Raw genomic sequence first — 14,230 nt, forward strand, 5'->3', positions numbered from 1 at the left:
TATTTGAAGCTCTTCCTGCAAATGTCACACGAACAAACACAACAAAGGACAATAATCGGAGCACATTTCACTTTTTATGGGACTTTTTTGGGGGTTTTTTTGGATGAAGTGCAGAAACGTGGAGCGAGCCAGCCGCTGCAGCCAACATCATGACACTGAGCGCGGCTCTCTGTGTCCTCACATACAAATCGACCATCTGTTGACGATTAGATTTGTAGCAGAATAAAGTCAGATCTTGGGACGACTGAGAGTTTAAAAGTCAGTTTGTTGTGACAGTGTCTTCAGCTGGACGTGTCGCAGCTTGTAACATTAAACAGTCTCCATCTGTGAGGAGACGTGAGGGTCAGCCTCCGTCTTCATCAACAGAGAATATGTTTCTTGTTTTTGCTTATAGAGAGTTCAAATGCATGTTTTGAGCACAGATGTATTTTTAAATCAAATTTCATTACCTGAGATGAATTTTAAGCTGAATGTCACGATAAATTTAGCTTTTTAAAGCCTTGATGAAAGTCTTGTACAGTCCTTATTTGAAGTCATGTGTGCTTACTGATAAAGAAAGGTAGAAAAACACGACGGCTTCCATGACGTCATTGATGTTGGCAAAACATTTGCCAGCCAAAGCTTTTTCAGGTTGGGGAACAGGTGGAAGTCCGAGGGGAGCAGGTGAAGAGAAGAGAGGTGAATAGTTCCCAATTGTTCACTGACATGGTGCGCATAGGCGTCATTTAGGTATGGCGAGGTATGGCAGCTGCCATACCTTGGAATCGGGAGAACAAAAAAGAGAGAGGTTCTGTAGTCATCAGATGTGATATGTTAGATAGTCTGAGGCGCACTGGCTGGTCGTTTTCATTGTATTGCACTTAAATAGGTCAATAATATGCTCATCAGTGAATACGAGTGTTAGTGAATCAAATTGTTCGCCACTTCGCTCCTCCGCGAGTTATGAGTTATGTGAGTTATCTTTGTGTTGTAAAAGCATTTTGCTCTGCTGCTGTAGACAGCCTGTCTAAATGATGTCTTGAAGCCTGTCTGATTGTATGTGTGTTTTTTCTTCATGTCGGCATGTAAAGCTTGTATTTTCGGTCTCTGGAAACACTCCAATAAATTCGCCTATTCAGTATTGTACCAAATTGGCCTTTGTTTTACTGTTTCACACACCGGACCCTTTGGTTATCTTCTAGAAATGAGCTTTTAATTAATTTATTTTCTTTATTTTCTGTGAAGTCAAACACATGACTAATGATAATTAAACGTCCACTTGCTGTCCGTGGTGCTGAAATATGCGCCGAAATAGGTATGTGATGTTTTCACTGCTCTCACCAAGTCGTGCATTACATGCAGACATGAGGTATTATGAATGTGAGAAACAGCTTCATGTCCTTTGAAACAGTTTTCAATAGCATAGTATGTACGTCTGACAGGTCAAAGACCAAAGTGAAGTTTTATATAAGTTCATATTTTTGAAACTCCATCATCAGTAGCTCTGTGACGTCATGTCATATTGCCATACCTTAGCTTTTGCTGAAACGACACCCCTGATGGTGCGCCCAGTGCACTTCTGCTCAGGAGTCAGAAGACGTGAGACCCACCAAGCGGAAACCTTTGAGAAGCCAAGCTCATTCTTCAGATCATGATCTGCTCCTTCTGTGCGGTGTCCAACCTGTCTGCTACTTCACGTGTTGACAATCGCCGATCTTGCTTGATCATGTCTAGGGTTGGGTATCGTTTGTTTTTTTTCCAATACTGGTGCCGAACTGATACTTTTAAAACGGTACGGTAACTCTATTAAAGTCCGGTCTCTGTAGGCAGCCCAGGCTCCGCAAATGGCAACAAAAACATTTTGGTCCAGGCTGCACCGACCAGCCAGCGCGGGACCAGCGAAAGCAGGCACACACACATGAGCTCGGTGCACAGAGAGGCAGTTAGAGCTACAGGCTACAGTGAGGCTAAAAACAGAGTTCAAATGAGGTTTTTCCAAACAGCTTTTTATGTCGGGGCTTCAGGACACTTGGATCACTACGGACGAGCAGTATGGAGATATTTTGTGGTTTCAATGATGTGTTTTGGACGTTGCGCCGTCAGCCTCCATTAGGTGGAGTTGTGTTGCTACCTCCTCTCCCCTTGGATCTCTGCAAGTGATGTGAGGACTCTAAAACTTCACCTGAGCCTCCCTCGGCATATGGGTGAGTAGGTAATGGCTGCATTTTCATTTTTGGGTGCACTATCCCTTGAACAGATGTGTAAATCCAGGGTAACTAGCAGCTATCGCTTGTTCATGGCAGAGGACGAAGGGGGGAGGGGCGAGCCAGCTCCGTTGTGTTTGGTACATTGTTGAACGTAAACGGAAGTGACGCCCAACAGTGCTTAGCGTGCCTTTAAATAATAATGTACACTCAACAAATGAACGAATGAATGATTCTGTTACATATAACGTCCAATAGAGCCTAAAGGAGGCACCGTAATGTGCGTTTTGTTTCGGTCCAGGTATCGGTTGTGTAGGTACCGGTTCCATATAAGCAGCGACTTTCGGTACCCAACCCTAATCATGTCCAGAGCAAGGTCAAGGTTTTCTTTGGTGGTGGCAGATGATGGTGTCCCTGACCTCGGCTCTTCATCAACGCGTATCTTGGTGGACTTCAGATGGTGACATTCCTTTGAGATCAAGATATTTGCTCGCAGCGCGATACTCCACTTTCACCATTTACAACAAATCCTTGACCACTATTCACTTAAAGGACCTGCAGAAATAAAACAAAAACAGTTCCAAACATGAACATGGTTAATGACAATAAGAGAAGGTGGTAGATTATATAAAATATCATTTGGCTTTCCAAGCTACGCATTTTTTTGGTTAGGCTCAAAACTTTACTGTACGTACGCCAGTCCGTCCCATCCTTGTGAACGTGATATCTCAAGAACATCATCTTTAAATTTGGCACAAACGTCCACTTAAACTCAAGGACGAGCTCATTAGACTTTGGTGGTCAAGCTTCAAAGGTCAAGGTTGCTGTTTTCCTTGCATCAACCTCATTCTCATGTACGCAATATCCCAAGAATAGCTCGAGGGAATTTCTTCAAATTTGGCCCAAAGCTTCACTTGGACTCAGTGATGAACTGTCTGTGTGACTTCATCTGTGTCATTATTGTGAATCTGATATCTCAAGAACACCTTTAGGGAATATCTTTGACACAAACATCCACTTGCACTGAAGAATAAACTGATTAGAATTTTGTGGTCGATTGTTTGTTCAATAAAAACTACAGTTACGAAACGTAACTGTCGTCAAAGGTCAAAGTCAGTGTGACCTCACAAAGTATGTTTTAGGCCAGTGGTTCCCAGCTGGTCCAGCCACGGGGTCCAGTTGTCTCCTTCAATTCAAGGTCCCCACAGTTTAATACATTCAGCATCATATTTGTGTTTCACCAGTTGTCAAGCTAATTTTTAGTCTTTGTCAAGTAGCTGCCCATTGGTCACTTAATCTACAGCAGGAAGCGGCACTTCAAAATAAAAGCTCTGTGCCAGAAATTCACTGTACTTAAAATTAAAAGGTTTTTTTTTTTTTTTTTTTTACAAATTGACATGTTTGCGAGTCACTTGTGGTCCATTCAGAATTGACCACGGAGTGGGCGGAGTCATACAACCATGAGGCTGTAGTTCTAGTTGACGACCTGGGACACTCAAAAAAAGAAAAAACCGCCACTGTCGTCATTTCTGATGATGTGTTTTCGCAGACTTTGGAGAACCGGCGTGAGGAGGCGCGGGCGTACAGCAACCTGGGCAGTGCCTACCACTCTCAGCGGGACTTTGACAAGGCCATATCGTACCACACACGGGTCCTGGAGTTGGCTCAAGAGCTGGGCGACAGAGCGATCGAGATGAGGGCGTACGCTGGTCTGGGACACGCGGCCCGATGCATGCAGGTTGGTGTAAAACAGTTTACTGTATAACTAAATAACAGCGGGGTATTCTGATATTCTGCGTGTTCTGTGTGCTGTTGAGACATTATTTGTCATCTCAATAATGTTCCTGTGACCCTCAGGACCTGGAGAGAGCTCGTCAGCACCACCAGCACCAGCTAGAGATTGCTCAGGAGCTGCAGGACAGAGCAGCTCAGGGCCGAGCGTCGTCCAACCTGGGTGAGTTTATCTGACGACACGTTACAGGTGTGTGTGTGTGATCAGTGTGAGAGCAGAACCAGGAATAAACTAACAATGATGATGAGGAGAGGTGAGCATGACTCTAATCAAGCTGCAGCGTCACCCTGGAGGATTTACAGATGACAACAAGAAGGGGGAGGATGGCTGATTTCTTCTTCTTTGTTTTGCGAAGGAAAACACATCACAGTAAACAAGGTGTGCATCCTCTGAATAAAAGAAGAAAAGACAACAGCAGCCCTGGCTTTAAATAACTGGTTCATATTCAGTTCAATACTCAATCTGAGTCGACAGCACGCTGTGTTCTCTGAAACATTTAATAGAAATGCAGTGTGATGACTTAAAATAACCACAGACACAGACGCTATAATAAACACCACAAGCTACCTGTTTGTGCAGAAAGTTTATTATAGATGACAAATAAAATATTTTGCTGAAGATACCAATTTGATAGCACAAATTTTGCCAGGGCGACTTTTACAGACTCAGTTTGATTTCCTCACTAAAATCTAGAAACCAGCAGCCAAAGGAGAGCTGAGAGAAGAGAGGAGTCAGCTTCAGTTATTACACTTTACATTTCACAGGTTACACACACGAACTGTCCCAACTTATTGCGAGGTGGATTCTCTTGTGCAGCCTGAGAGGACAGCTGTAGACACCGAGGCACTTCTCTCCCCTCTGCATGTTTTAGCTTTAAAACAGACAATATTGTTTTTTATTTAAAGTTAATATTCTGCTAAAAAGACGTAGGACTGAGGAAAGTATATGTCCACATGCAAGGAATTTGTAATAATCCACTTTGTAGTAAAGATGAACATACATTACTTATCACACTGTACTGTATGAGGTTTCCAACAACAAAATGAAGGCATCAGAAGAAAATGAAAGTCTTAGATTTAATTTGAAAGTTTCTCTTGAGTTTTAAAATGTATTTTCTGTCTGGTTTTATCCAGTCACAGGCTGTCAGGAGAAGCTACACACTAAAATTTAAACTAATAGTGGGATTGATGGGACAGCGGCTTGTTTTGAAGGAAGCTGTTCAGTCCTTTTTTGTGGAGCTTCATTCATTCATCAGACCTGCAGCAAACTGCTGCTATACACAGTAACCAGGGAGTTCATCACTGATTCTCGCAAAAACTTCAAGTTATACTACTCCATAGTCATTGGTAGCTTTGTCCCCTTCTACCTATGCCAGTCCTCAATGCCTATGTGCAGTTTCACATAGATTGACCACGTCAGTGAGTAGAAAAACGTGGGACAGACAGAATGACTGACTGACAGAATGACACACTGACAGTTTCCGTGATTATGTACAGCATACCATACCATGACTTAGTCATACCAAACATTAGAAACAACACCAACATTGGTCCACAGGGGGAGCCACAGCGATCGGTCGCATTTTAGCCATTTTGAAGCATTTTTCTGTTGTTATAGCGCCACCCAGTTGCCAATTAGAGTTAAATTTCTCCAGTCACCTTGAGGCGTCCTGTTCTACATATCTACCAAGTTTAGTAAAAATCCATATGGCGGTTAGGCCTAGATAAGAAATGAGCTCTCTAGCGCCCCCATTTTGTTTGATGGGCTCAATAATGGAGGGTCCTCAGATTATGTGTGGTCATATGCCTACAAAGTTGCGTGGTGATGGGTGAAACCCTTGAGATGTTCTACACCTTTATGTGATGAGCCACGCCCTCCGCAATATTCATTGCCTTATAGAAGCTCAGTTTTAGGAAGTTTTCCAACTTTTGCCAAGAGGGAACTTTAGATATTGCTCCCTAGATTATGTTCACCCAGTTTCATGCAGATCGCTCAAACTTCCTAGGAAGAGATCCATTTGAAGTGTTTTTCAAAAAATTCAAAATGGCAGAAAATCTATATAAGCGGAAGTTATGGGTTCTTGAGGCAAATGTGTTCCTCATGAGGAGAGGCATCTCTGTGCAAAGTTTCATGTCTCTACCACATACGGGGCATGAGATATGCCCATTCAAAGTTTGACATTTCAATGGGTTGCTATAGCGCCCCCCTTTGGCCAATTGATGTAATATTGCTTCATTGGCATCCTCCCATGACCCTCTACCACTGTGCCACATTTCACATGGATTGACCAAGTCAGTGAGGAGAAAAACGTGGAACACACACAGACACAAACCTCAACGTGAAAATTAATCATCAAATAATAAAAAGCAAAAACAGCAAAAGAGCTGGAAAAATAAAATGTTTTTGCATTGAAATGACTTAGATGATTATGAGAATAGTGGTGACTTTATTTTCTGACTCATAGTTCCAGCTGTACTTAGACGTTTTCATACGTTTCGAGTGCAGAATCTTAATTTGTAAAGTAACTAGTAACTAAGGCTGTCAGATAAATGTAGTTGAGTAGAGGTCGACGGCAGCACGGTGGTACTTACAGTATCTGAGTAAATGTGTTTAGTCACATTCTACCACTGAGTGCAGCTTATGTGATATTATATTTATGAGCCTGTGAGTGTGACTTGAATTGTTACTTGCTCGACCTGACCAAGGACTCGACTTGACTTCCTTGATTTTCGCCACGACTTCGACTTGGGACTTGCTTATGACTTGCACATGTGTGACTTACTCCCACCCCAGGTGATTCCATGCCCGGTTGTCCCCACTAGTTTTCCTTCTACAGGCTAGTGTGATGATGAAACTTGAGTTCATTTGCTTCTTTCAGTTATTTAAAGTCTTAAATGTAACTGTGTGATCAGTGCAGAAACTCTGAAACTAAAGACAGGAAACTAAACACGATTATACGGTCAATGGATTAATGACAGTGTTAAATACTCTTTATGTTTTTATTATTATAACCATCATACTATTAATAAGATAAGATACACCTTTATTCCATTCCAATTTATTTATGAGAAATACTAATGTCAGATGGTTTTAAATGTCAGAAAATAGCGTTCTTCATCGTGTCCTTCTGACATCAAACATCTGCCCTTTGCAAACTTCAAACACTGTCAGTGTCTTTTTATCGTATTCTGCATAAATTTCATTTTCAAAAAGTGGATGACGTGATGCAATTTTAGATAAAAAGTAAAAACACTCAGGATTTTATTTCCTCAGAAACGATTAACTAACAGAAGCAGAAGTCTGTCTCATTCCGTCTGATGGAAAGCTCCAGCGCCACATGAGCTGTTTCTCTTGTTAACCACTGAGCCGCTCTGTCACTGCTGTCGCCACAGTGACTCAATACACTGACTGGGCTGTTGTTCTGGACCTGAACAACTCGATCTGCATCGATCAGCAGCGTCCAGTTCACAGACAAATGGACTCTCCATCTGTTTCATTTAAACACTGAGCACCTTTAAGTACTGCACTTGTTTACAATCCTGAGGTACCTGTACTTATCTTGAGTATTTTCATTTGATGCTACGTCTACTCCACTATATCTCAGAGGCAAACATTGTCTTTATACTCTTTCTATACTCTTTGCATCATAAAATTTAATGTACAAAACATAAGATAAATGTATAAAACATTATAACAATCAGACTGTTAACGTAGCCACAGTGACCCATTGATTTATGGACTCTTGTTTTGAAGCCTCACCATCTTGGATTTTTGGAGCCATAAGTGATGAGAGGTGACCATATTTGGACGAGAGGGTGGAGCTAACCCTGATGCTAGTTGCTAGCTTGGTCAGCAGAGTGCATTTACAGTGTGTGTTCAACTGTGATAATGCTACTCCTAATTTTCACCTGTGTAAAACCTGCTTTAACCATTAAAACGAAATGTACTAACTGCAAAAACTGAACATACGATGTAGCCACATTGATGTCACGCAGTGGTTTGTGGAATTCCATTTGGAAGCCTCAAGTCTGGCAAATTAGTCATCACCATCTTGGATTTTTGGAGCCAGAAGTGACCGTACACATTGTGCTAACCTTAATGCTAGCTGCTAGCTTGGTTAGTAGGGTGCACTTATATCTGTGGTTATCTGTGATAATGCTAATGCTAAGTATTGCAAGTATAAAACAAGCTTACTGGAAAAACTGAACATCCAGTGTAGCCAAATGGCCACGTTAACGTAGCCACCATGACGTCACCCACTGGTTTGTGGACTCTTGTTTTGAAGCCTCACATTTGGTGTTTTGCCATCTTGGATTTTTGGAGCCATAAGTGATGAGAGGTGACCATATTTGGACGAGAGGGTGGAGCTAACGTTGATGCTAGATGTTAGCTTGGTTAGCACAGGCATTTACAGTCTGCGGTTAACTGTGATAAAACTAATGCTAATTTTCCCTCGTGAAAAACCTACTTAAACCACTACAACGAAATGTACTTTACGGAAAAACTAAACATCTGATGTAGCCACATTGATGTCTCCTATTGGTTTGTGGAATCCCATTTTGAAGCCTCAAGTTTGACGAATTGGTCATCGCCAGCTTGGATTTTTAGAGCCAGAAGTGACCATATGCATGGCGCTAACCCTAATGCTAGCTGCTAGCTTGGTGCACTTACAGCTATGGTTAACTGTGGTAATGCTAATTCGAAGTATTGCTAGTGTGAAGCAAGCTTAAATTTTTAAAACCAAATGTACTTTCCGGAAAAACTAGCAAAACCATGTAGCCAACATGACCAGGTTAACGTAGCCACTGTGACATCACGCATTGGTTTATGGACTCCTGTTTTGAAGCCTTAAGTTTGCTGTTTTGGCCGTTGCCATCTTGGATTTTCATGAGCCAGAAGTGTTGAGGACTGACCATATTTGACCATACTGTGATGAAACTAATGCTAATTTTCCCTTGTGAATAACCTGCTTAAACCATGAAAACAAAATTATTTACCAGAAATACTGAATATCCGACATAGCCAGGTTGACGTCACCCACTGGTTTGTTGTTTTTGAATCCTCTAGTTTGGCAAATGGGTCATCACAATCTGTGTTTTTCTTTTTTTTTTGAAGCCGGAAGTGACTCTATGCGTGGTGCTAACGCTAATGCTAGCTGCCAGCTTGATTAGCAAGGTGCACCTACAGCTATGGTTAACTGTGATGATGCTAATGCTAAGTGTTGCAAGTAACCAAATGTACTCACTGGAAAAACTGAACATCCAGCGTAGCCACGTAGCCATATGACCACGTTAACGTAGCCACCGTGACGTCACCCATTGATTTTCTTGTTTTGAAGCCTCAAGTTTGACGTTTTGGCCGTCGCCATCTTGGATTTTTTGGAGCCATAAGTGATAGGAGGTGACCATATTTGGAAGAGAGGGTGGAGCTAATCCTGATGCTAGATGCTGATTGTGCTGATTGAACAATGTTATTAATAATCCAGTAATCCAGTATATGATAGTAAAACACTCTCTTGCATTAAGAGTTGTTTTATTTCTAATACTTTAAGTACAGTTTGCTAATGATACATACTTGTGCTTGTCAGTGCAGTACTTCACAGAGTACTTTCACAGTGTGCTTTTAGGTAAAGGCCCTGAACACTTCTTCCAGCGCTGGCCGTAGATCATGTGATGGTCCTGCTCTCCCGTCACCTCATCTGCCTTCTGAGGCCCTATCACATGACCACAGTAGTGCCTCTCTGGCCAATCAACGCTCATGTTTTATTAACCAGGTTCTGGTTTCTGCGGCCACAGTGATATCTGAGAGCCAACGAACCCGACTCCTCCGCTGAGTGGACAACTCGCCACTCTTTGTGTCTGAGTGTGTGCCGCATTACACACGTAACATGAGCAGGGAAGACCTCCAGGCTGCAGCATCAGGTACACATTTACCAGCAGTGGAAGAAGTATTCAGATCCTTCAGTAGAAGTACTTATACTATTGATCCAAGAGGGTTTTAAAGGTCCAGTGTGCAGGCTTCACGGGGATATTATCGGCAGAAATGGAATATAATATGATGAATATGTTTTCTTTAGCGTATCATCACCTGGAAATATGAGTTGGTGTATTTTTGTTCCCTTAAAATGAGCCGTTATATCTACATAGGGAGCAGGTCCTCATTCACAGAGTCAGCCATGTTGCACTGACAGGTTTCTACAGTAGCCCTGAACGGACAAACCAAACTCTGGCTCTAGATCAGGGTCCAGGGTCCTGAGACAGACAGAGTTCAACTTCTGGAACGCAGCAGTGTGGACTGCATGTCATGTGACGAGGAACAACCAATCACAGCTGACAGATATCTTTCCCTTCATCCGTAAAATATCAGTCTGTGATAAATACAGAAAAGTTGATCATTTTGGTGCAATGATCACATCTGTCCCACAGACGATAGGCCTTCACACTTACAAACAGCTCCTGGAAGAAGATCAGCTCTGCACTCAGGATTTCAGGTAAATAGGCTATGATATGGTGAAGGTTAATGTTGCTTAGCAACTTCAGACGCAACCTGCCACCTCGCTAATGAAAGCTAGCTCAACAAAGGTAAAGGTACTAAAGTAGCGCACAGCATCCGACCTCGCGTTTTCCAGGTGGTTAAAGTACTGCCCCTATGGTCCCTTGCATTTTTGCATCAGCCACCTCAGTAAGTAGCCCTTCCACAATGAGCAGCATCAGAAATACACAGATTTTTTTAAACATGAAATGTCTTTATTCAGTGTTTTTACTAGTTTAAATCAGCTGGTCTGTTTGTTTCAGAGAGGAAGAGACCTCTGTGGATAATCAGCTCCTGGTAACAACCTCCAGCTGGTTGCAATTTGCAGTCCTCACCACTAGATTCCACTGAATCCCCCTAAATCTTACACACTGTTCCTTTAAATTAGGGATGCACCGAATATTCGGTAACTGAAAATATTCGGCCGAATATTGCAAAAAAAACACACATTCGGTATTCGGTGGAATAGTGAAAAGCAAGGCCGAATAATAGCGCCGTGTTTTGATAACGCAATCAAACAGCGTGTGGTGACGGACGGAGTAAAATGTCGGCAGTGTGGCGATATTTTACTCCGTCCATCACCGCACTCGCATTTGCGACTAAAAATAGTTTTGTGCGGGCAAAATCATTCAGCACGCTGTGTGAGTACAGATTTCAACCAGCAGCAGAAATGAAACGGCGAATCCTGCCGGTTGTGGGTTGAACGGGGGTCACAGACATGGACAGGAATACGTATTCCTGTCAAATACGGCGGCACATGATAACAGCTTACTGGCGACGGAGAAGTCCGGCTCCAGGTGAATAACTTGTCGTCATGACTGCCCAGTAGTACCCGAACAGCTGAGCCGTGGCGGCACACAGTATGTGGCGTATCAGAGGAGAAACGAGCCGTTCACATTTCTCTCTTTGTGTCAGTAACGGTCCACAAACCTCACCGCACTTTAGGGACTGTTCTTAACTTGTCAGGGGAGGAGGGTGGCTGGTTGATTTTTTTTTCATTTATTTATTTTATTTTGATCCCCCCTATGTTCATCACTTATTGATGCTGTTTTTGAAGTATGAATAAGTCAATAAGTAATTTATTCCATTGAAATATCATTGATGTATTATAGAAAAGTGATTTATCTTTTTATAAATGACAAAAGGCACATCTGCCTCATTTTCACTGTGGTATCGTGATACTACTCAGAACCATGATACTTTCACTGGTATCGTACAGTGGGTCCCAATTTTGGTACCGTGACAACACTAATCTGGAGGGTTCATCTGCAAAAACTATACCGGTATTCGGTATTTGGCCAAGCATTTAATATTATTCGGCTTTGGCTTCGGCCACACATTTTCATTTCAGTGCATCCCTACTTTAAAGAGTTTATTTATCTTGAGCTGCAAATTAACTGAAGCTGTTTTACAGATGTAGTGGAGTATAAAGTACAGTATTTTGTTTTGCTTCTACGTCCTGCTCAGTTTGTGTTAATTTAAATACCGTCATGTTTTGTGTTCAGTCACCAAAGGTCCTTCTATAGTCTCCTTTTCATATGTTCCTTGTGAGCTGAGCAGGAGTTGCGGCTCACAGTAGGAGCTGTGATGTGACACTAACAGGCTGAAGTCGCTGACTCCGTCCTGACAGACGAGCTGCCGTCTGTGGTTCAGATCAATGATTCACATCATTATTTATGGATGATACTTTTCTCTCACTCTCAATGCTGACGTGACAACCCTTCATCCTCCTCTCCTCCCTCGTTTCCTCCACTCCTCCTTTGTCCCCCCCCCCCCACCCCCCCACTATTCTGGTCTCCTCTCCTTCTTTTCTCTCCTCCCTACTCGTTTCCTTTTCTCTTCTCCTCTCTTTTATTCCCTCCTCTTCCCTGTTGTTTGCTCCTATCCTCATCCCTCCTCTCTTTTTAAATCATCTCCTCCCCTCCTATACGCTCCTCTTCTGTCCTCCTTTTAGATTTAATCTCCCCCCCTTGTTTCCTCATCTCCTTTCCTCTCATAGGACAAAGTCCTCTTTTCTCATTTCCTCTCCTGTTTCCTCATCTTCTCCCTCTTCCTTTCTTTCCCTTCCCACCTCTCCTTTCCACCCTGTTGCCTTCTCTCCTCCCCTCTCTTCTTTCCTTCTTTCTTCCCACATTTTCTCTCACTTATTTCCTCATCTTCTCATTTCCTTTCCTCTCCTTCCCTCCCTTGTCTCCTCTCCTCACCTCACCTCTCTTCTCCTCTTCTCCCTTGTTTCCTCTTATCCTTTCCTCCTTTGTTTCCTTCTCTCATATCCTTCCTAATTTCCTCTTTTCCATTGTTTCCTCTGCTCTTCTCTATTTTTTTTATTTTCCTCCTTTGTTTCCTCCTCTTCTTCCTTCCATGTTTCCTCTTATCCCTTTTGTCTCCTCTCATCTTTTCTCCTTGCTGCCTCCTCGTCTCCCTTGTTTCTTCTTATCCTCTCTGCCCTCGTTTCCCCCCTCCTCTCCCACTTCCTCTTCTTACCACTTGTGTCCTCTCTTCTTCTCTCTTTTCCCTTGTCTCCTGCTCTCCTCTGTACCCTTGTTTCCTCCTTTTTTCTTTCCTGTTGTCTCCTCCTCTTCTCCTATCCTTTCCTTTACCCTTTTCTTACTTCCATTGCTTCTCTCCTTTACTACTCTCACTTGTTCCCTCATCTCCATCTTCTTCTTCTTCTCTCCTTCCCTCCCTTGTCTCCCTTCTCCTCTCCTCCCATGTTTCCTCTCATCCTTTCCTTTCCTACTTTGTTTACTCCCTTGATCCCTGTCTTTTCCTCTTTTTCTTATCTGTTCCCTCCTTTCCTCACTTCTTTCCTCTTATCATTTCCTCATTTGTTTCCTACCTATATCCTCCTTTCTCCTGGAAAGTGCCCTTCGAGATATGTCGGCCTACTGCAACAACAACCACCTGAAATCCAACTATGCAGCTTCCATCTCAAAAACCGAGATGCAGGAAAAGAACTGTGTGTCTAATGGGATGGTCACAAACTTTCCACTCACCCCGACCCTGTGTACCTCGGAGTCACACTCGACAGGACACTCTCCTTCAGGCTCCACCTCCAGAACACCAAAGCCAAGGTCAACACCCGCAACAACATTCTGCGCAAACTGGTGAACTCAAAGTGGGGCGCTGACCCATCTACTGTCCGCACAACCGCCTTAGCCCTCTGCTTTTCCACAGCAGAATGTGCCTGCTCAAGCTGGAGTTGATCCCACCGCACCAAACTGGTCGACACAGCCCTTAATGACACTTGCCGGATCATCACAGGATGCATAAACTCAACCCCTGTCCCATGCCTCTATGCCCTAGCTGGCATTGCACCCCCTCACATCAAGCGATCCATCATCACTCAAGATGAGCAGAGAGCACAGGAGGAAGACACAAGGCACCCCCTGCATGGACACACCTTCAGACTGAAATCCAGATCCGGCTTCCTGCGAGCTAGACTCACAAGTCAGTCTTTAGACACTTGCTTAACTAAAGACTGACGACTTTCTCCCTGATTTTGTGTTTAGATGGGCGGATACAATTTCACAGTTTAAAAAAAACTCCCTACGTTGCAGAACCAATAGTAAATCCGCAGGGCGGTCCTTCGGTGGCTCGCTGAACTCTTGTGCTTGTAAACATAGTCCCACTAGAAACACGTGTAGCAGGTACAAAATGGCTGAGCCGCGCTCGCAGAAAACGCCGTCAAAGTTAGTGGATGTTTGTCGTGTTTGCGGCGACA

At 43.1% G+C, this 14,230-nt stretch overlaps 1 protein-coding gene across 1 annotated transcript in view; it reads left to right on the top strand.

The window, feature by feature from the left end:
• Nucleotides 1-14,230, top strand: part of ttc28 (tetratricopeptide repeat domain 28) — a 215,064-nt gene that overhangs the window by 151,203 nt on the left and 49,631 nt on the right. The window contains exons 7-8 of the mRNA XM_049604503.1: nt 3,733-3,921; nt 4,041-4,137. Of these exons, the coding sequence (XP_049460460.1) occupies nt 3,733-3,921; nt 4,041-4,137 (286 nt within the window). The remainder of the gene's footprint in view (nt 1-3,732; nt 3,922-4,040; nt 4,138-14,230) is intronic.

The sequence above is a fragment of the Epinephelus fuscoguttatus genome, linkage group LG18 (assembly GCF_011397635.1).
Source record: "Epinephelus fuscoguttatus linkage group LG18, E.fuscoguttatus.final_Chr_v1".
Taxonomy (NCBI): domain Eukaryota; kingdom Metazoa; phylum Chordata; class Actinopteri; order Perciformes; family Serranidae; genus Epinephelus; species Epinephelus fuscoguttatus.